The sequence below is a fragment of the Macrobrachium rosenbergii genome, chromosome 23 (assembly GCF_040412425.1).
Source record: "Macrobrachium rosenbergii isolate ZJJX-2024 chromosome 23, ASM4041242v1, whole genome shotgun sequence".
Classification (NCBI taxonomy): domain Eukaryota; kingdom Metazoa; phylum Arthropoda; class Malacostraca; order Decapoda; family Palaemonidae; genus Macrobrachium; species Macrobrachium rosenbergii.
Window position 1 is genome coordinate 43,741,670 of NC_089763.1, and position 24,182 is coordinate 43,765,851.

General features: G+C 36.8%; 1 protein-coding gene across 2 annotated transcripts in view; it reads left to right on the plus strand.

Moving 5' to 3' along the window:
* swi2 (Protein singed wings 2) overlaps nucleotides 1-24,182 on the plus strand; it is a 46,316-nt gene that overhangs the window by 8,728 nt on the left and 13,406 nt on the right. For both annotated transcript variants that reach the window (XM_067125839.1, XM_067125840.1), the window contains one exon: nucleotides 200-393. In XM_067125839.1, coding sequence (XP_066981940.1) covers nucleotides 200-393 — 194 coding nt within the window. The remainder of the gene's footprint in view (nucleotides 1-199; nucleotides 394-24,182) is intronic.

Sequence of the window (24,182 nt, forward strand, 5' to 3'; positions counted from 1 at the left end):
CTGTCTTCTACCTTTTATTTGCTTGTTATTTGCTCTTGTTAGCAATCCGTTGGTTAAACAGGAACACATCATTGAATTTTAGTCTTGGAAAATTATTAAATTGTTGCAAAACATCATGTGCTTTCTGTTCTTCCGTTTTTTTATATATTTTAGTTGAAATTTGGATTGTCATTTCTAGAAGAGTGGAATTTTTTTGTAGGTAGTGGTATTGGATGTGAACAGGAGATGGAATGGGTCATTAATTGGATTAAAGCTGGTAAAGCAGAAGTATCAAATGACACCATATGTTTCATTGCTCGGGACCGAAGACAAGGTGGTAGAGGTTTACTAATTATGGCAACATCTTACAGTTTTAGCGGACATCCATTCCTATTAATTATGGACCATCGAAAGGTGAGTAAGAAAAAGAAAATAAAGAATGAAAAGGAGTAAGAAGAATAATTATAGTAAAAGTGAAAAATGTATTTTAATCCTGCAGTAGGACTTTTTGATAACGAAATTGCTTATTGTTTGTTAAAACAGATATTGCTTACACAAATGCTAGTTGTGCCATTCATATTTTTTTTCCATATTTCATTGTACATTCAATTTTCTTCATTCATACATATTAGTGATGTCTAATATGTAGTGAGCTTTGTTTTCTTACCATTTTACCTTTCAGCTAGTAGCTGCTGACTGTGCATTACTGTGAGCACTCACTGTTACAATTTTTAGGCAATCATTCAGATATTTAATTTATTCTGTATTTGTTAATCTACGCTAGTGGTTACCTTTGGGTTTCCATTCTGTCTCAGATATTTTGGTTTTTGTGATGACTTAGTTTTTAGTGGTTACAATAGTTTTTTTAATGTAATTCCTATTACTTGTTCTTGTCTGCTGGGAATTTTCATTTTTGTGGCCCGGCACACTATGTTCAGGAATGGTAAGTCTTGTAGTTTGTGTCGTAATTTGGTAAGGACCTGCATTTAAAATGCCCTTTATGCAGTAGACAGCGTTGTTACTCCTGCCTTGTAGTTAGAGTATGTAGTGCATAAGAACTTGTTGGTTAATCAGTGGTTCTTGTATACTCAAATTTGTGCAAATAAGTGTTGTGCTTGTGCTCTATAGTAGGGGAATTTTCATACTTCTCTGTTTCCCATTGCTCTGTGGCCACAACTGTCAAGAGAGACCAGGGTAAGTGGCATTGCCCATCACCAGTGTAGATGCCAACTTTTCTTCTCTGATGAGTTTTAACTGTCATAAATGCCTTTCTCTGCAAGGGATCTCCCTGTCGCCCCAGGGAGAGAATTGCCGGTCTTCTTGATTGCTGCTCCATTCATATCTGCATTCATCCCAAATAGTAAGCTTCTTGCTCCATAGCTTTCTAACCATTCCTTCTGCATTGATGAGTTTCAGTGGTTCTTGATGAGTTTCAGTGGTTCTGCAGATGATGCTTTCCTGGTTAGAGTCAACACAAAGATTCCTTCTGTCCTTAAGACCAGTCTCACAGCAGTTGACTCATCTATGAATGAGTTGATCAGAGAGTGTCAGGTTATACCTAAAGGTAAGGGAGGAAGACATTACTTAAACCTATGTGCCTGTAAATATAATCTGGAGCTCTCTGCCAGAATACTTTTGCAAGATTTTTTTCATAGGTTATACAACTCATAACCTAACATTGTGGAGGGTCATGCATTATTATTTTAGGGGGATCCAGGCCATTCATCTTCATCTCCTTCATGACTTCATCCCTTATTCTATTGGCACATGTTTGGTGGGTGTTTTATGGAGTATCTTCCATTTTGGCTCTTGTGCTTGGTAAAGGCACTCTTTCATTGCATTTCCTTTACTAATGGAAGCTCCCATGATTCTGGAGGTTGTAGCTGGCTCCACTATGTGTTGTTTAGAGGGGATTGGATTTCTTGCAACACTTCTTGATAAGGGGACAACTGATATCTTAGGGCCTCATATTCATTGTCCTTCCATTTAAATTGCAAAGCAGCCTGTTTATAAGTTATGGGTTCTTAAGAACAATGTTTTTACATTAAAATATATATTCTGCAATCCCTATAATCTTAATTATCATATAAGTAACTTACCAAGTTATTACATAGCTATAGTTTCTAACACATGCGGCAGCCTTTATTTAAAAAATCGTGGTAGCACTTCGATAGTTTAGTGAAGGTGACAGGCCCCACCCACTAACAGGAGTACTGGAAACAACTTAGCAGAAAACCTCATTCTGTTTCTGCTGCGCTCTCAGTTACATTAGTTGTCTGCTGCAGCTTTTGTTTACTGATTTTCGGTTGAACGGCTGGATTTTGGTGAAGTATTATCGCTTATTTGAGTAGCCTTCAAGCTTTAATAGATTTCAGGATCATTTTTTCTAGTTATTTGGTTATTATTATGTCTGATTCAAGTTCACCTAGTTTCACTATTGTATTGAAAAGTTGCAAAATCAGATTAATCAAATTTTCATATGTTTCTCATACAATTTGCAGTAAATATAGTGGCAGAAATATAATAGGGAGAAAACTTGTGCTAAATGTAATGATTAGCAAGAGCAGAAGGTGCTGAATCTCAACTAGACAAGTTAGAGAGGGATAGAAAAAGGAAAGCAGCCTCTAGAGCCTAGAAATGAGCTTCCCTTAGCTTAGTATTCTACACTAACCTAGGTTAGAAGATAGCTCTGATATTCCTTCTTCCCCTCTTCTGGATTTTTCTCCTGCTACTAGCCCTCGTACTTTTAATCCGCACCAACTCCAGTGCCTGGCTCCCCTGTTTCCAAACCCGATGCCATTGCCAGTCTAGAGTCTAGGTTTCACAGAAAATGATCCTACTAGTGAATACAGTGGCGTAGTTAGGTGCGTCACTGAAGGCGTTTATGGGAGAACATATTCAGACGGCGCCACTTCTCGCAAAGTGACAAGTGATAGTGTTGTGCAAGTGGAAGAGGTGACTGCTCGTCCTGTCGGTTCTTCTAGTCCAAGGGTTCCTTGTTGGGCGAGTGGGTTCCGTTCTCAGCTAGCACTCTGCTGGCCGCGAGTTCGAATCTCCGACCGACCAATGAAGAATAAGAGGAATGTATTTCTGGTGATAGAAATTCATTTCTCGCTATAATGTGGTTCGGATTCCACAATAAGCTGTAGGTCCCGTTGCTAGGTAACCAATTGGTTCTTAGCCACGTAAAATAAATCTGTTCCTTCGGGCCAGCCCTACGAGAGCCGTTAATCAGCTCAGTGGTCTGGTTAAACTAAGATATACTTAACTTTCTAGACCAAGGCCACTGTCCTGCTCCCCTGAACCTGGGAGAAGACATACTGAAAGTCCAATGGAGGCCAAAGGGGTTGACCCATGGGTAGTTGCCCCCCTCAGTCGAACCTGTTGTGCATTCCCAGGTATCGGCAGACAGCCACTGGAAAGGCATCTTGACAGGAGAAAGTGTAATGCAAGTGGAGAAGGTGGCTTCTCGTCCCCTGGTTCTCCTAGACAAAGGTCTCCGTCCTGCTCTGCTAAACCTGGGAGAAGACATGCCGGGAGTACAAGGGAGGCAGGTGGGGTTTGCCCACAGGTTGCTGCCCCCTCAATCGAGCCTGTTGCTCGAATATCCAAGGTTTCGACAGGCAGCCGCTGGAAAGGCATCTTGGATGTGCACCAGTTGTCGTCTGACTCTCAAGACTCCAGCCTGGACTTGGAAGTGCCGCAAGTTCTTCCTAGATTCGTTTTGTCCATTGAAGAGGCAAGCAGGCGATGCTGGCTGCTCTTGTCCGCTGCCAAGTTAACAGTTTAAGGAGCTGGGCGCAGTCCTCAAACTTCCTGCAGCACGTGGGACAGTCTGGAGTATTTCTCTCCTGAGTGTACTTCTGTTGGGCGCCAGTATTTGGCTCCCAAGCGCCCAACAATCCCTCTCCTCTCAGGTGCTCGTTGTCTTCATTCAAGTGCCCTTCTCCTCATGAGCGCCTGATGCCAGCTTCTGAGCGTCTGCCACCAGTTTCCGAGTGCCCAGCGCCAGCTCCTGAGCGCCTGGCGCCAACTCTTCAGTATCAATCTACTGCTTGGAATGCCAAGCACCCCTTTCCGACCACAGATCTCCTAGCCAATGCAGCTCTCCTTCAATATTTGCGGACAAGCTTTCCACCCCTTTTTTGGCTCCAGCTAGCCCCAGGTCTCGCCTGCTTCAACCTTCCTGATGGGGAACCATCCAGACAGACCTAGGCTCTCCAAAATGGTGCTTTCCTCTTCTTCTAGGAAGGCACTCAAGGAGATTGCAGTTTGGTTTTCTGCTAAGAGGGAGCAAGGTAAGACTGCCTTCATCTTTCCTCCCTCATGCTCCCCCTCAAATTGGGACCACCTTGATGTGGTGAGGGGGCTCTCAAACCTAGGGTTTTTTTTTTCCCTAGTTTTGATCCCAAGTGTCCCATATATATTAGTGGAGCAGGTAACTACAAAAAAATAGGGGAAAAGTGCAAATGGTGATACAAGCATGAAACCTGGCTCAACTATTCTTCTTGTCCCTTGGTCTTGTTACCAGCCTCCAGCCACACAAAATTTTGCCATTTTCCAAGGTGGCCGACAGGTTTTCAAATTGGCGTCCTGTGGATATTTGAATATTGGTATTTAATTGATTAATCACATTCAAATCCCTAAGTCACTCTCAGTTTATATTAAAATATTAAAAACAAGCCTTTATATATGTAGATACATCATTTCTCTGCATATAAATATCCAAGATGGCTGTCACTATATAAAAATGTCTGCCAAAATGCCAAAAATTGGTACTTAGCTCATATATGAGGCTAAAGATTGGGTAATACATGGATTTGGGGTAACTTCAACCTGATCAGTTAATTTTTTGTAGATTAGAAATCAATTAATCCCCAGTTAATTAATTTTCATCCTCATTTAGAAAAAAAATGAGTAATAAGCTTAATGTAAAAGTATAATAGTGTAGTGTCAGTGTACTACCAGGGCACACTGGTTGACACTAGCTATGAAACTAAGCATGGGGTTCAGTGCTAGCTAATGGCAGAGATTTGTTATTAGTTTCCCAAATGCTGTTTAGCTAGCCCCACTTCAAAGTTAAACAGCTGCACCTAAATTGACAGGATGTGCCAGCACGGGAGAGCTGAGCCAAGGAAGATGGGGCTTTAGTCTTCTAGATGGTGTACAGATCACACGGGAATTAAATAGCATTGGATGAAGGATCGGGCTAGTGGTAGGATTACGACATATCTGAGCCTAGTTGTATCCCATATCTGAAAGTGCATATATGTTATATAGGTGGCAAAAGGATAAACCCTCGGCCCATAGAACAAAAGCAGTGGCAGGACAATCTTGGAAGTCAACGTCTTTCCTGAAGGGAGATAGTATGACTTACTGGAAGCTTTGTTGCTTGTGCCAAGAGTACACACCTGAAAGACTAGTTGATGCATCTGGTGCTGGCTCTGTTACCCTTGCTGCAAACATTCCTGAATTCTATAAGTTAAATGCAATGCTTATACCATTTCATCCCAAAAGGCTTGATGAAGGTGATGGAATTCTGCAGACCTTTGAAAATAACAAAGCAACATATCATGAATCATGTATGCTGAAGTTCAAAACATCAAAACTAGAAAGGAAAAGGAAGTCATTGTTTAAGACAAAAGAAGAAGATGATGCCCCATCAGCAAAATTCACATGTAGTAGCCAGAAGACAGATAAAGAAGATGCAGAAGAATCTAAGACTTAGAAAGGAGGAATATGCTTTATTTGTGACCAACCAGCACCAATCAAAGATTTACGATTGGCCATGACATTGCCTTTACCTGAAAAGCTGCAACGATGCGCCACCAACCTACTAGATGAGAAACTTCTGGCCAAGCTTAGTGCTGGAGATATTGTTTCTCAGGACCATATATATCACCCATCTTGTCTGACAGATGTGTACAACATGGAAAGGGCCTGGCTAAATTTCCAGAAAATTGGAGATGATTATGTGCAGTACAGACAAGAGGCATGTGCTCATGCTTTTGCTGAGCTTGAGATGTACACATAAGAGACAAGCAGTTGACTACAGATGGGTAGATGGGTGCTGCTATTTTACAATGGTAGAACTTTATGATTTGTACAAACAAAGACTGGAACAGCTGAATGTTGATGCTTCCTTTGTGCACCGAACACAGTTGAAAGAACAGATACTTGCCCGCATCCCAGAACTGGAGGACTTTAAAAAGGGAAGAGAAATTTGGTTTGCCTACAAAAGGAAAATGGGAGAAGCCCTAGCCACTGCATATGACTACAGTGATGCACTAATCGTGGCCAAAGCAGCTAAGATATTGAGGAAACAGATGCTTGAACATGAGATAGAATTTGATGGAACCTTAACAGCAGACACTAGAAGAGAATCTGTGCCACCAAGGTTGTTGGAATTTGTAAGTGTGCTACAAAACGGTGGCGATATAAAATCCCAACTTAAATATGGAACATCATCTAGTGATCTAGCTTTAGCACAACTTTTGAACTTCAACTGTCGAAAGAATCCAGCATCTTCAACATTGTCTCTCCAGACATTCCAAGTCAAGAGAACCTCCATTTCCAATATATATTGGTCTCCTGGTCTTTGCAAAAACCAGGAAGCGTCAGTTAATTGATACATTCCATCACCATGGAATCGGCATCAGCTATGATAGGGGTCTGGAATAGACTAAAGGGTTAAGAGAAGCAGTTGTAACAAGGGCTGTGGAGGAAGAAGTAGTTTGTCCCACTACACTAAGAAAAGGGCTCTTTACAACTTGTGCTGTTGACAATCTGGACCATAATCCAAGTGCCACAACTGCACAAACATCCTTCCATGGGACAGGCATATCTTTGTTTCAGCATCCGAGCACTGATGAAAAGGGTGAGGACAGAAACTTGGCCCAAATCATCTAAAGTGGAACATAGTCAAAAAAAGTACCGTCTCTTCCTGAATATGACACAAATGTACCTCCTGCTCACTTTAAACATGAGAATCCCCTCCCTTCATCCAGTGGAAATGCAGGACACCAACAGGTTGTGCTTTCAAAGCATCTTTCTTTTGAGTATGAATGGCTTGAGAAAGTCAGTCTGTCAGACAGGAGTGAAAATGCTGTGTACATATCTTGGGCAGCACATCACGCTTCTGAGGAGTGACAGGCCCCATTTAAAATAAGCTTGTCATCAGTGTTGCCTCTTTTTCAAGGGACAGTTCATTCAGTTGCAATGATAAAACATGCCATGGATATTGCAAGAGCAACCACACAGTTTCTCAATCCTGGCCAAACCCCAGTTCTAGCAGTTGATCAGCCACTATTTGCAGTATGGTGATATGGTTAATATGTTTGAAGGGCTGCATATAGAAATGGCAGCATTCAAAATTCTGGGTGATCTCTTGAAAGACTGGTTGGACTGGTGCTTTTGCAGAAGCAGAAATAGCCACTCCTGGAACAGCAGATTCATTTATTTCTGCTTCACATTTGAAGAAGACACGTCTAGCCCACCAGGTGACAGCTTGCAGTTTATATCAGCCGCGCAAAGCTGCCTATATGGCACATATCTAGGAAGCAGAAGAAGAAATTGAACTAAGCTGTGAAAGCTGGATCAGAAAACGAGAATCAGGGTGTCCCCAGTTCTACTTTTGGAATCTTGTGCTTCAGCTAGAACTTCTAGTGTTTGTTTTCATCAGGTCATACTGAGAGTCTAATTTCCAATTGTACAAAGATGTGCTGCAGGAACTCATTCCTTTCTTCTTTGCCCTGGACCATGTACATTATGCCAGGTGGCTTTCAATTCATTTGAGGGACATGGAGGCCAAAATGACACATTTGATGAATTCACAAAGGGAAATTTCACTGTCCACAAAACCACTTGGCATTTTTCCTCAATGGCTATAGACCAAGCACACAAGCAGAATAATGTTCGTGTGAAAGGAGATGGGGGAGCCGTTGGCCTATTTGAAGATGAAGATGCTCTCAGAAGGTGGACAGTGGCTGGTCCTGAAGTAAGCCGCCTGATCGTTGAGTTTGAGACTAGAAGCGATGCTGATCCAAAATCTGAGGGTAAGCATCATGATGAAACTGAAACTGTGCAGAAAAGGTTTCTTGAAATGGTTGAAAATCTGACAAAAGTAATCAAAGAAATGGGCAACCCTTTTGAGGAAGATTCAGTGGATCTGATTGTGCTAGACAGTCATGAAATTATGGACAGCAAAGTTAGTGAATCCTTGAGATCTATGAAGGTCCTTGGGCAGACACAATTCACAAACTTTATTGAGAGGCTCAAGACACCCAGCAAATCCTATGAACCAGTACACAAGAACAAAATTCTGTTGTTCAGTCGCAAGATGTCTACTACAGAATCCAAGGGCAAACAGTCACTGCAAACCATAAAGGATGATTGTAATCTATTCTCACGCCTCTTCATATCATGCCAGAACAGACAGTGTGATTTAAATGAATTCTTTCAACATGAAAATCAAAATTGCCCACCATCACTGGCACAGAATGGACAGATGCAGCAGGGCACCAAGTCACAGTTGCTGCCTCTACTAGAACAGCATGCATCAGACATCCCTGACAAAGAGCCTACCACTGATGTTATCATAATGGGTGGTGCAGCTCTTATAAATGCGCTGAGACCAACCAAGGGGTCTACATTTGAGTCTTATGCTAAAGAAGAAGTCCTATCCAAGATTCAGAAGCACATACAGAAGTACAAGCAAACACGCATTGTATCTGATGTGTATAGGACAGACAGTATGAAAGCACAAACAAGACAAAAAAGAGGCACAGGAGTTCGCTGGAGAGTAATTAGCACAGTGAAAACTCCTGGCAATTGGGCCAGCTTCCTCAGGAATGACCACAACAAAACTGAACTATTTGCCTGTTTGGCAGACACAATCATTTCATCTCAAGCAGATGATACATCATGCATAATTGTCACTAAAGGGGATGCTGCACTTTGTAGCAAAGCTGAACAAGACACTGCTGACCTACAAGGCTGCACTCACGAAGAGGCAGATACTAGAGTTCTTTTACATGTTGCAGTTGCATATGCTGCAAAGCATGAAGATATCTCAAGTGCAATCATATGTAGGACAGACACTGACGTTGTCATCGTAGCAGTATCTAGCATAGAAAAAACTGGTTTGGACAAACTATGGATTAAATTTGGTAGAGGAAAAGACATAAGGTGGATACATATCCATGAAATTGCAGCAGCCATGGGACCAAAAGCCTCAGCTCTTCCCTTTTTCCATGCATTTAGTGGGTGTGACACAGTGTCTGCCTTTCATGGAAAGGGGGAAGAAGTCTGCATGGCAAACATGGACTGTGTTTCAGCCTGCCACACCCACCTTCACCAAACTAAGTTTAACACCAGCAGCTGTAGAAGATGAAGACCTGCAAATTATTGTAGAGTTCGTGGTGCTAATGTACGACAGAAGCAGTTCATATAAAAATATAAATGAGGCTAGACTTGATCTTTTTGCAAGAAAGCAAAGAGCTTATGATTGCATTCCCCCTACAGGGGCTGCTCTTAGAGAGCATTGCAAGAGAGCTGCCTTTCAAACAGGGCACATTTGGTGCCAGTCTTTAGTATGTCATCCAGTTTTGCCCAGTCCAAGACACTGGGGATGGCAACAGATTGATGGCACCTGGTTTCCGTATTGGACAGATTTGCCAATAGTATCAAAATCTTGCCAGGAACTGAATAAGTGTGGCTGCAAAAAGGAATGCCATGGCAGGTGCAAGTGCTACAGATCTGGACTTAGCTGCACAGCTCTCTGCAGCTGCACTTGCTAAAACTAGTTGATACACAAAACATATTGGTTTCTCTCAGGAGATACATACTTTTTTATCTTTGGTGGCCATTTTGGAAATACAGTGATCATGTGGTGGCCATATTGGAAAGATGGGTTCATTTTATCTCTTCATGACAGTAAGAATGCCAAAATACAAATTCCCAATCATTATATGGACAGTATGCAACTTTTATAGGCTTATGAAATGAAAATATTTGAAATACTGTATACAGCAAATTTGCCACCATTTTGGAAAAGTGTCAGCCATCTTGGAAATAGCCAAATATTGAGGTGGCCAGAGGTTGATTTTGATTTATGGGGATTATAAGAGTTCTCATGCCAAATCTGTTGCTTGTATCACCATTTGCACTTTTTTCCCATTATCCCGCTCCACTGTATAATGATATATTTTAGGAGTAATTTTGTGGATTTTTCCACATTTGTCAAAATTCACCAAACCTAATAAATGGGAAAACATATCATAGCATGGAGTGGGGTTGGGTCTGAAGCTAATTAGTGGAAACTGTGGTAGAACCATCATCTACCTGATAATGTTCGGACCTGTTTTTCAGGCAGAACTATTCTGTGGAGCTGGGCCACGGATTCCAGGGGGACCAGGTTTTAGGAATTGGACTCTCGGTTTTCTCTCCGGTTAGCCCATAATGTGATTAGGATGGGGATGACTATATTATTACAATACACTCAGTCCTAGCAAGCGGGTTTTGCGTACACTTGGGCCATACTAATCATGATATGCCATCCCCTTTTTGGGGTAGGGTAGGGATGCAGACATTTGGAAGTCAGTTCCCACTTGTGCCAAGGATATCTTTTGAAGATTTATTTTTTTCTCTCTCTCTCTCTCCCTTTTTTAAGGAAAGTAGAACTAAAAATTCCATTACCCCTGGACCTGAAGATGGCAAAATTCTGGCACAGTCGACGACTATTAGAACATCACTCCCGAATCACCTTAGTACGGACATAAATGCTACAAAGGAACCCCTGTTCCAAGTAAAATATCAATTCCTAAAGACTCAGAGTGCTTAGAAAATCAAAAAGAAACAAATAAAAACAAATTGGTAAACTCCAGTACCATAACACTGGAACCATACATAATGGACAGTAATTCTAAGTTAGAGACAAGTAATCCTCCTAAAACCCCATCAACACAAGACAACTCATCACCGATGAATGTGAAAAAATAAAAAAAGTAACTGTCGACTCAATCCAACGCTAGTTAATTTTGAACATATTTTTGGACCAGACAATTGGTCCAGATTTTTATTATTAAAAGCAAAAAAACAAATCTCATCAGCCATATTAGAGAAATTATTAAATATACACCCCACAGAAAATATGGAATGTAGACATATCAAAAACAATGAATGGCTAATACAAACAACAACCAAAGCCCAATCAACAACCTTTCTACAAATAACCAACATAAATGAAATAAAAGTAACAGTAACCAGCCATGAAACACTAAAATATACACAAGGAACAGTGATGCTCCCGGACAATGGTGAAAAAGAGCTACCATCAAAACAAATCTTAATTGACTCCCTTAAATTAAGATACAACATACATGACTTGGAATTATATACTGTCCCAAGTAGAAAGGATGCAAATAAACATATTAAAATTGTCAAAATAAAATTTACAAATTGGGAACTACCACAAAAGGGGCAAATGACTAAATAGAGAAGTTTGCCCCTTTGTCCCTAAACCTCTCCAATGTTCTAAATGTCAAAAATATGGCCATTCAACAAAAAGATGTAGAAATAATGCTATATGTACTGTATGTTCTGAAGACCATACAACAAATTGGAAATGCAAAACCTTTAAATGTGTCAATTGCAAATTAAATCATCATGCAAAATTTAAAGACTGTATATTTTATCAATTTTATACAGAATTACAAATTTTAATGGACAGAACTGGTATGCCCGTTAACGAAGCCAAACTTGAACTGAAGGTGAGAGGAATCAATGATCCAGTAAAATGCTATTCATATTCAAATGCTGTAACAATTCATAATAAACATAAAGAATCTCAACACGGAATAGCCGAGACACACCTCTCCCCCTCCTCTACTACCCATAAAAGAACAAGTGTACAGTTGCAACAGACCTCTCTTACATCACAACAAGCCTCCCCAATAATAATCACAGTTAATCATTTAGAAATGAATTCTATGATATGGAAAAACTAACAGAGGTTAATAATCCAGATCTGGATACTCAATGCACTAACATCATTCACAGAAAGCTTAATTGACAAAAATAACAATGATAAAAAAGGAAAGTAATTGACAGAACTCCCCCTAAGGGTAAAAACCTAACATTCCATTCACAGATTGATCTAACAAAACACCAGTCTCGCCCACTATTAATCTGAAACAGATTACATTAACTGCATCACAAGTGGAAATCCATAGTGTTCCACAATCCAAGACAAATATAAATAACGATTCCCCAAATATGGATAAATCATCTAACTCTTCTGTACTCTCATCATCAAAATAAATGAATAAATCTTAATTAAACATCCCACTGAAAAATCAGAAACCCCCAAAATTCATCAAATCACAAGCACATCAAATTAACCCTCAACAAGACCAAAGAATTATAATAACACTAAACCCAAAAAATTCAAATCAAAATCTTATACCAGCACATCAGAGATCCTGTATACCTATACCAGAAATTCCTAACAAAATTATTTCAACATCCAATAATGGAAACATAATTGGGACCCCGAGATCAGGACCATTCCTTCAACACTCAGAACATGATTTATCTTGCAGATGTCAAGAGTGTTTCATCATAACATACAATCGTTTACCTAACAAAAATGAAAATGTAACCTGAAATTTCATAAATAACTTTACTAGGTTCCGAAAATGCCCTTTAACATTCCATCAAGATGGCGAACTATGCTCGGAATCTTTAAAACTTAAAAGAAACATGATCAAAACTCAAATAGATTTGCTAATAAGGAAATATGAAGGAGAGCCAGTCAATGCATCAAATATTCAGCAATCAAACCTAGCTACAAAGAAACCACAAAGTAACACAAACTTCCTTAAAATGTTATGGGATATAGCTAAATCAGCAATTAACTTATAAAATTTAACTCCAATCCCACCAAACAATGACCAATAAAATAATTCAGTGGAACATGAATGGATTTTCTACTTGGCTTCGGCTAGGTGAAATCCAGAGAATATTAAAGGAACATAAACCTATTTGCATATGTTTGCAGCATATTGGCACAACTCCAAATAACTTTAGAAACTATAAATTAGCTTGCCACTCACCAATAGTGGATGGCAAGCTAGGAACAGCTATATATGTTCATAACGATTCAATTTATGAACCCTTAAATATTACATCATTGTCATATCAAATAACTGCAATGAAATTGCATATGCCAGACAATCAAATTATCTCTATTCTAAATATATATAATCAGCCAAATTTTAACTCAAACTTTAGTGATTTCCCACAAATACTAAATAATGTAAATGGCCCCCTACCGATGGTAGGTGACTTTAATGCCCATAATCCATTATGGGACAGCACACATACTAGTAACTTGGCAGGCACAAACATTGAAAATTGCATAAATGATCAGAATTTACATTGCCCGAATAAAAGTGATTTACCAATGTACTTCTCAAAAACCCATTTAACCTTCTCTTCAATAGATATTTCATTATGCTCATTGGAATGGAATGTCCTAGACAATTCACACACAAGTGATCACTTTCCAATTGTTTTGAATTATTTGAACAACAAAAAACAATCATTTCCCATAAAACATAACTTAATGAAAACTGATTGGGATAAATATAATTTACAAACGAAATATCCCTCCCTTTCCACTAAATCAAAACAATGATGTCACAAATGATTTCTTTTCCAGTTTTGTAATCAATGCTGCAGATAAATGCATCCCCAAAACTTCTTCTGTAATGTTTTTATTTTTCTTTTTACGTTCTTCGTTTTATGTTTGCATAGATTTTAGTCTTTCTCTTCTTACCTTGGTTTCTTTCGAGGTGTCCTTCAGATTAAATCATGGATGATGTGCTATCTTTGTATATTTATTCCTTTTAAATATTGATATCTCTCAGAAAGGCGTATAGAGACGAGATCGGCAATTTCTTCACTTTAATTCGTACTTAATATTATAAAGATCAGTACAAAATTAACAAGTTACAATGATAGAAACGAATCACTCTTGAATCAGTCTATATGGGGAACACGGAAGCGATTGGGAGAAGTACTCTCCCTTGAAGGACACAGTTCTGACTCTGGTCTCCTCGCCGGTCTCTCACTCGTTGAACCCTCAAGAGAAACTTGCTATCTGTAAATCTCCACCTCCTTCTAGCCTTATTGGGAAGGATTAATCAGCAAGGCCTCCCCTTCAAGTAGCTGATTGGAAGGACTGTAGTGGGTGTGATTCAAATCTCTCCTTAGAGGACTTGATAGGAGGTGATCTTAGGAGGGTGTGGGAAAGACCCCTCCCACACATAATTGATTGGAGGTTGAAGAAGTATATCACTTGGGTCAACCCCAAATTCCTGGAACTTCCACGAAAAACACCTTCCGGAGAAGGCGGGGCTATAGAATCAGCTGTTGTAAGCATTTAGACTGTGCTGACTCATGTTTTGCTTAGCTTCAATCGCGAGGCCATTATTTCCCATTTTTACGACTGTTTTTATGGCTTAAACACGATATACTGCAATGTAAACATCTTGATTATTGATAACACGACACAAAAGCATTTGGCCGTTATCACTGTGTTCTTTGCCTCTCTCTTTACTCTTATTTCTCTCTCCTTCTCTCTCTTAACTTTTTCTCTTCTCTCTCTCTCTCTCTCTTTTCTATTTAATTTCCTATCTATTCTACACCACAACATCACTGGTCACGCTACCCCACACTGCCCTCAGTGTGACAAAAGAATATATTTCAATGGATGATTGCAAAATCACAAACAAAATAAAGTATTTATATGATTTCCCATCAAGTCAATTCTCAAAAAATATTTAAATTGCACAAACTGTGTCAATGCACTAATGCAAAAAAAAATCAATTAAGAATATATGGTAGAAAATTCACATACATTATATCATGAATCAAAAGAGATACATATACATACATATATATACATATAATGAATTGTTATACTGTAAAATGGTTAATTGTTTTAACACACAATGCCAATAATAATACATAAAGAATTCAGCAGCAAATTATGTAATAAGATCATTTTACTCTTCATTGGTCCTCTTTATTTCTGTTATAATCTTCCCAATATTTGAAATTACCACACGTTTGACCAAAATTGCAAACACTATTATTACAATAATGATTATGACCAAATTGAACAGAGACAGAATTGGTGAAACATTTTCTTTGTAATAGAAAAATTCATCTACTAAAGCCAACTCATTTATTTGTTTTAACTCTAACTGAGACAGTTTAAATTCTTTAACTTCACTAGAGTAGTTCATGAACAGGGCTTATTTTTATGGATTGTGATTTCTGTGAAGACATGAGGTTCATAATATAATTTATTAGGAATAAGTAACTTGCAAGTCTTATCAAAAGCATGGTTATTATTGAAATTAATTTCAGTACTTATATTATGGCAATTAATAGTTGCTGTTACTGAACTTAGTGAAAACACAAAACTGACTGTTCTACTATAATGGAAACAAAATCATGTTTGGATAATTGTGTACACAGTACTGTCTCTTGATTTTTGTTTTCAATTATTTCTTGAACACAAGGATAGGCATTAGTAGTTTCATACAGGTTGTCAAGGTTGCAAATATACTCTTTATCTTTCAAAAGTATACAATCTCTTAATTGAGCATCAGTAATAAATGACATCATTAGTCCATGTTCTTCTAATGCAAAATTGATGTGGTTGACATTTGAGATAATTACGTTTTCCTTTATCAACATGGGAAAAGGATGTATGGACATCAGTACATCTGCCTCTTTTTGATTAAAAGGTAGAATTAGAAGGATCTTATTTTAACTACCTTGGTGGTTATCAAATTATAATAGACCATTATATCCTTTACCATAGGGGTATAATGTCCTTCTACCAAAAATCACTAATTATGCCTCTAATTCTCTTGGGTTTATTAATGTTGGACTTAATATTCCTTTATAGGCTAACAAAATGGCATTTAATAGATCTTTATGGTCTTGCAATACAATTCTAACATTGTTCATAAATGTACTTAAATGTTGTTCATCTGTTATTATCTTAATCTCTTTGGTAATGTTTGTGTTCACTTGATTAATAAATTCCTTTATTTTTTCAATTCCTTACTGTTTAAGTTTTGAGAGCTTATAATCTTATTTAACACAATGCCTCTTGTTGCTGCCCATTTCTCCAGTTTGTCTATACGGGCACTTTCTTTTTCTACATTAGAGTCTGTCGCAACTCCAAATAATTGATTAAGTGCTGTTCCTATAAAAGGTAAGAGGGATCATTTGGATCTTGTATTTAACACACTTCCTATGTCATTATCTAGTTTTTCCAACAATGGTAAAACACTGTTATTTTCACTTTTCCTAATTAATGATTTTAATTCCCTTTGGACATCTTTCAATGTCATTTCATTGATAAGCACTGATGTAATGTCAATACTCACTATGCCCAAGTCCTTTATTAATTTCACAGATCCCTTTTTCTCTAGTAGTGCACCCTTCCGGATCACCACCTCAGATGACACATAAAGCAGTGTTATGATAACCAAGAAGAACCGCATGTTTGTATCTGTAAGAATAAGCCTTATCAGATATTCTGTATACATGAGGTATTTTAATGCCTACACATTGTTTATATCTAATAGTTCAACACTTTACATAAATTTATCTTTTTCTTAAATTGTATTTGTTATTTATTGGTTCCTGTTCAACTTCTTTCAATAATTCAACTATTCTCTTATTGGACCAAGAGTCTGTTTTTATTACCTTTACATGATTGGTATGAACAATTGGTTGTGATGGTCTTTCCTTTAGATCACTCTCACTTATGATCTTTAGCTTATTTAACTTCAACACTTCTAATACCCTGTAAGGACCTTGAAACTTTGGGGATACTTTTACATTAGGACCTTCTGGAACATGATTCTGAACATATACCTGAGCACCTACTACAATTTTTGGTTTAGCTGTATTTTTGTCATAGTACTTTGCTTGGACACTCTGAGCTTCCTTAAGTCTAGTCCTCGTCTGTTTGATCGTTTCATATGTACGTCTAGTTTTCCAGGCAATATAGTCATCGTAGTTATAAGTATGTCGGGGTGGTGTTGCATCATCTAGTAACGTATTTGGTAGTCTCTTCTCGTATCCGTATAACAAGTAGTGTGGTGATTCTCCTACTGTCTCATTTACAGTATTGTTTATAGTAAACTGTACGTCTTCCAAAGCTAAATCCCAGTCTTCTGTATTAGGTTTAACTAAAGTTTTCAGGATATCCTTTATCTTACGATTCGTTCTTTCTACTGCTCCATTTGAACTTGGTTTATATGCTGTGATTTGACATTTATTTATCTCATAAAATTCACATAATTTTCTTAAAAGTTCACTAGTAAATTCTGCTGCGTTATCAGAAAGAAGAACTTGTGGACATGAATGTCTCTGTAATAATTCTAGATTTAAGAGCTTCTGCTACTGTAATTGCATCTCTATTTCTTACTGGTACAGTCTCTACATATCTTGTTAGATAGTCTAAAAAAGACTAATATTTGTTCATTCCCCCTAACAGTTGTAGGAAATGGACCTAAAAGTCCATAGATACGACTTGAAATGGATTCAACTCCGATGGGTATTTTTCAAGTGGAGCCTTTGGATTTACGTTACCTTTATTTCTATTACAAACTACACAATTTTGTACAATGTTCTTGGCATCCTCACTACAATGGGGCCAAAAATAGTTTCTGGTTAGGATTCTAGTTGTCTTTTTGATTCCTGGATGTCCTGCTAACTTGTATGAGTGTGTTAGTTCTAAAACTTCTCTGATTAGTGTTTTTGGGATGTATAGTCGAGAATAACCATTCTTCTCTGTTGGTCTTTTATACAGTAATCCATTGATTAAAACAAAATCAGGTTTTAAAGATTCATCTGTCATTAGTTGTCCTATTATATGCCTGATTTCTGTATCCATTCCTTGTTGTATTTGTACTCTTTCCAAATCTAAATCTACCACTTGACAGCTAAAACAAAAAGTATTAGTGGTAATACATTTCTCTGTTTCTTCTTGGGCTCTGGATAATGCATCTGCTAGTGTATTAAATTTTCCTGGGATATATCTGAATTCTGGTGCAAATTCTAGTACACTAATGAACCATCTATTGAACTTCATGTTATTTGTAAAAGTTCTCTTCTTAAACAAATCACAAATTGGTTTGTGATCAGTAAGTACATTGACTTTATGTCCTAAAATTATGTGTCTAAATTTCCTTAGACCCCAGTATAATGCTAAACATTCTCTTTCTATTGTGCTATAATTTTTCTCTGCAGCATTCAAAACTCTACTGGCATAATATACTGCTCTCATTCTTGTTTTGTCCTTTTGTAATAATACAGCCCCTAGCCCGGTACTTGATGCATCACAGGCTAAGTAAAAGTCCTTTGAGAAATCTGGGTAGACTAGTACGGGATTCCTGGTCATTTTACTCTTTTAGTGTTTGGAAAGCTGTCTCTTGTTCTTTATTCCATTCATATTTGACATCTTTCTTTGTTAATTCTGTTAATGGTTTGGCTATTGTAGCAAAGCCTTTAATGAAAGGTCTATAGTAGCCTACCATTCCTAGGAATCTTCTCAATGCTTTCAAATTGGTAGAGCTGGATATTCAACTATTGCTTTTATCTTGCCTGCTTGCATTCATGCAGACCATCTTCACTAATTACATGTCCTAAGTATTCCAAGGATTTCATTAAGAATTGACATTTCTTTAATTTGACTTTTAATCCTGCTCTTCTTAATCTTTCCAAGACTATTTGAGGTGACTCTCTAAATCTTTGCTAAAAATGATAACATCATCTAAGTAAACTGCAACATTTTCTATATCCCCTAATATTTGAGGCATTAATCTAACAAACGTTAAAGGAGCCGAAGTGAGTCCAAATGGCATGACTTCAAATTGCAAGTATTCCTTGTGTGTGCTGAAGGTTGTGAATGGTTTCGACTCTTCGTCTAAAGGTATTTGCCAGTATCCACTAAGTAAATCTAAAGATGAAAATATCCTTACACCTCCTAATTGAGCTAACATATCTTGAATCACTGGCATGGCATTCTATCGGGGATGGTGTTGGAATTTAACTTTCTATAGTCTGTCACAAGTCTCCAATTTCCATCTTTCTTTGGAACAAGTAGTAATGGAGAATTATATGGAGATTTAGAAGGAATGACTACCCCATCTTTCTTCATTTCTTCTATCAAATTATCAACTATGGGTCTTTGGCTTATTGGTAATCTGTAATTAGGAATAAAGAATGGTTTTGTTCCATCATCTAATACAATTTTATGTCTTAGGACATTTGTTCTACCTAATTTATCTCCTTCTATTGCTATTACATCTCTGTATTTTTCTAATACTTGAATTAATCTATCTTTGTTTTCTGGAAAATCTGTTTTATTCACTTCTTTGCTTAATTCAGATGTTTGACCAGTTACAGAGAAAAATGCTTCTTCTTCTAATGTTAGTAATGGATTGTTAATAGGTATTCCTTTACAAAAGATAATGCCTGCATAAAGTGTTAGTTTGTTATCTGAGTAGTTCTGGACATAAACTTCACAAGTATCACCCTTCATGTGGACTAAAGAATTATCCATTCTGACAAATTCTGGTAACTCTTCATTTAGTAAAAGAACATCTTTAACTCCTATCTCTTCTTTTCCCCTTAGATGTATTTTTGTTAAACACTTTGGATGCAAAATTACCTGTCTGTTTAGTATTAATTGTACTTTATTATCATCAGCAGTGCTTACACAACATACTTCCTCATCTTTTGTTTCTGCAAAGTAACAATGTTCTGCATCTATACTAGTTTCTTCAGTTACTGCTATTATATCATTTATATCTACTTTATTTATTTTCTTTAACAACAGTACCTCATTTACTAAATTCCCTTCATTATCATAGCTGATTACTACATTGCTATAATGTTCTGTATTTATCTCTGCATAATTATCCTCATAAATGTCTTGTTCCTTTGTCATATTCAGAACACTGGAGATCACCTTTATTTATTTCTGGGTCACTTCTTTTGTTGGAGGGTATAATTTCTGGATGTGCACATCTTATCTTTCTAGTCTGTAATTTTGGAAATTCCTCCTTTCCATTACTATTCATTTTAATTTGATTGTTCTCTTGATGATAAGTTATTTTCTGTATGTCTTTGTCGCTTGTTGAAGTCGTCTCAGACAAATTGATCAGATTTGGGTGAAACTTTTCTTCTTCAAGCGTAAAGCATACGCTCTTTTTATTATCTTGTGTAACGTTAATCCTTCCTTCTCGGCAATTCAGTATAATTCCACATTTCTTCATTAATTTATATGAGAACAACACCTGTGCGGGAAAGAACCTGTCTTCTAGAACTATAAAACTTTCAACAGTTTTATGTGACGAAAGGTCTATTTCTAAGTTCACATTGCCTAAACTTTTATCTGTTTACCCGCCACTCCTTTTATTATCTTGCTTTGACCCTGAATTAGCGTTTCTTTAACGCCTAAGTAACTTGTTAATGTGTGTTTATCTATTATGCTTACAGTACTACCTGAATCCATAAGGACAGTACATAATTTATTCTGTATTGGAATTTTAATGATAGGTAAATCCTTTCTGATTATTTCTTCTTCATCCATGGAAAATACTACTTCTTTACTCTGCAATATGGATAGTGCGGATGAACCTTCACTTCTCCTATTTGCTAATTCTTCTTAATTTATCTTCTTGAAGGGACTTTCTTGTGGTATTCTGTGTAGGGATAAATTGTCATTGATTTGAAGACTTATTTGATGCTGAGCGGTTACTACTTAATTCAACTATTTCTTTATTTCCTTCTTGTGTTTTAAACCAGCAATTCTTTGTTAAATGTCCTATTTTCTTACAAACCGTGCAGATTCTAGGTTTTCTACACTCATTTGTAAAATGATTTGTATACCAAAAGTTTTCTGCAGGCTGTCTTTGGGTCTGAAAATCCTTGAGCGAATAGTTCACTTGGGTTGAAGTGTTTGTGTTTGAGTTTTGACCATATCTATAAGGTTTGTGTGGTCCACTCTTTGTTAGATTGTTTCTTCCCTTTGATCTGGATTCCATTTTCTTTTAGTATTTTGGGCATATTTCCCTTGGAAGGTATTTGGTCTATTTCCCTGCTTGTCTGGAATTATCATAGAATTTATTATTCAGTTTAAAATTAGGATTATTATTTCTGACTTTCCTTTCAATTTGTGCTTCTGTTGTTCCCATAATTCCTTGGATAGATTTATCTCTTTCCTTTGGATTTCTTCTCTCATTGTCTTCAATGTTTGAAGGCTTGTTTTTCTGGGATCAAGTTTTATTTTTCTGAAAGCTTTCTTTTCCTCTTCTCCAAGAATATTATATATATTCCAAATGACAGGTAATTTAATACATGCCGTAGCTCAACTAATTTCTGGGCACTAGCCCCAAACTGATCCTTGTCTCCATAGTAATACCTGTCTTCTCTAAATCTTCATTATTTTCTCTATTGCATTCTCCACGCTTGGTACAAATTAGCAATTGTTTTATATTGTGGGTTAAGAAATCTAGTTAGGTTATATAAACCGTCAGTCTGATTTACTGGTTCCCAGAGTGATAAACAAATTTCTTTAAATTCTACATAGTTATTAAGTTTGCTAAAACTTGTGGAATTCAAAGTTTTATGTGCGTCTCCATGTTCTGAGCTGACGAGCAACAAGGCTTCATTTATCTTAGCTCTTTCATCTGTTATTCCCCTGAAATTATACGACTATCTGCATCTGCTAGCCAATGATTTACAGTATAGGCTTCTCAGTCTGCCTTTGTCAGGATTGGAATCATCCACCTGTCCACAGAAGCGTGTGGCGGTTGTTATGACGGCCGCCTGGTTCATATTAAAAAATTTAATGTAGGCAGAGTATTATTAGTATTATTAGTATTGTTACTATTATTATTATTGTTAGTAGTATTAGAATGATTAACACTATTTTGGTTCTGGTTATTTGTGTTATTATTGTTAGTATTTCCTTGCACTACAGCTCGTGGGAATTTAGTCTTGAAATTCGACTTCGTCTAATTGTCGACGGTCTTAAATCCATTAATGTGAATGTCTAACAGTGCTCAGTAATTCATCAAATACTCAGTGCATGTCCACACACAAAAAAATTTTCACTCAGAGTACATCAATCAAAAAAAAATTTTCGTTATATTGTACCAAGATTAAAACCAATTTGTCAAATTGTCACACAAAAAAAATTAAATTCTCTATTGAGTTCAAGTGCACAATTAAAACCTTTTTCAATACTCAAAATAAATTCTTATATGAAATTGGGCATCATATCATTAAAATTCATTATAATAAGTACACAAAATTACATATATAACTTCTCAAATAATCATCACCAACCGAGTAAAAAAATAGCTAATTCCCTATCTAAATTATTTACTAAATAATTAATTTATCATAGAGAGAGTAATGCTGGTATTTATGCAAAAATAATTTTATTCACTAGAGAGAGTTTTCTTAATTTTCAATCTTAAAGCAAGATGCAAAAAAAAATATCTTCACTTATTTATTAAGAGAGAGAGTGGATAGTAAATTCCTTACTGTGTTGTGTTGTTGATATCGTGATATCGCTAAATGTTGTTCATTCATCCGAATGTTTCGCTGTCGGATCACTATGTCTGAGTTGTTTTTCGCTGTGGTTTTCCGCTTTCGGAATCTTGTTGAAAGTTTGTGTTGTTGTTTTTCTTCAATCACTTGCAATGTCGCTAACACTGGGCTTATTATCGCTCATGCGTCTTGCTCAATTTGTTGACGGTAACAGTTCAAAATGTTTTGGCTTACGGGACGCTAATAAACTGTTTTATTCACACTTTAAGATAATTCTTGTTGTAAGCTGCTATTAAGAGGAGTATTTTTATTTCTTCTGATATATTTTGTTAGTTGTTCGTCGTAAAAAAAATCTAAGTTCGTTTTGTAGAATTTCGTTTCACTGTAACTTAAATAATTGCACTGATAATTTCATTAATGTTCGTTTGTTTCGTCTCGCCTTCTGGATCCACTTTAGCTGCCACCAATTGTAATGTTTTTATTTTTCTTTTTACGTTCTTCGTTTTATGTTTGCATAGATTTTAGTCTTTCTCTTCTTACCTTGGTTTCTTTCTATCTCTCTCTCTCTCTCTCTCTTTTCTATTTAATTTCCCTATCTATTCTACACCACAACACTTCAACTCCTAATATATCCACCATTCCATGGTGGTCTAACAGTTTATCTCTCTTAAATCAAACCAAACACACTCTGGCATGTAATTTGAATAGACTAAAGTCTAGATTAAACACCCTTAATAAAGGCTCTTTTAATATAAACAAACTAACCAAGATAATAGTTATAAATATAACTATTGATCTCATTAAACCACTTTACAATAAATATAATGCAAAGTTTCGAAAAACAATAATATTCGAAAAAGCTCAGTCGTGGAAAAATTATATTTCGGAGTTGTCACCAAATACTTCAATTAAGGAAATATGGCTTAAAATTCGTAAAGTCAGTGGTAAACATATAAGACCACCTAGAAGCCCAATACAATATAATGGCAAACTAAATCATAACCTTACTAAATCATAACCTACAAGATACTTCAAATATATTAGCCAAACATATAGAAGATATTAGCGCTTATTCTAACATAGATGAGCACCTCAAAAGAATTAGAACACAGAAAATGAATCATGCACTTAATTTTGAAACTGATGAGGACCTTTATTATGATCAAGAATTCAATATGAGTGCATTTAATTTTGCCCTAAAATCATGTCGATCAGCTCTGGGTCATGATAAGATTTCTTTTGAAATGATCCAAAATTTAGCTACACTAGCTAAAGAATTCTTATTAAAATTATATAATAACATATGTCTAAGGCATGCCTTCCCAACTAAGTGAAGACATGAAATAATCATACCCATCAGTAAACCAGGAAAAGGCCCTAACAACCCCACTAATTATAGGCCAATATCTCTAACAATTTGCTTGTGCAAACTGGTGGAGAAAATGTTTGAGATTAACAAGTGTTATAACAAAAAACTCAATTTTATCACCTACCTAACCGGGATCAATAGCTGGTAGATCTACACTAGACCCATTAACTCAATTAGA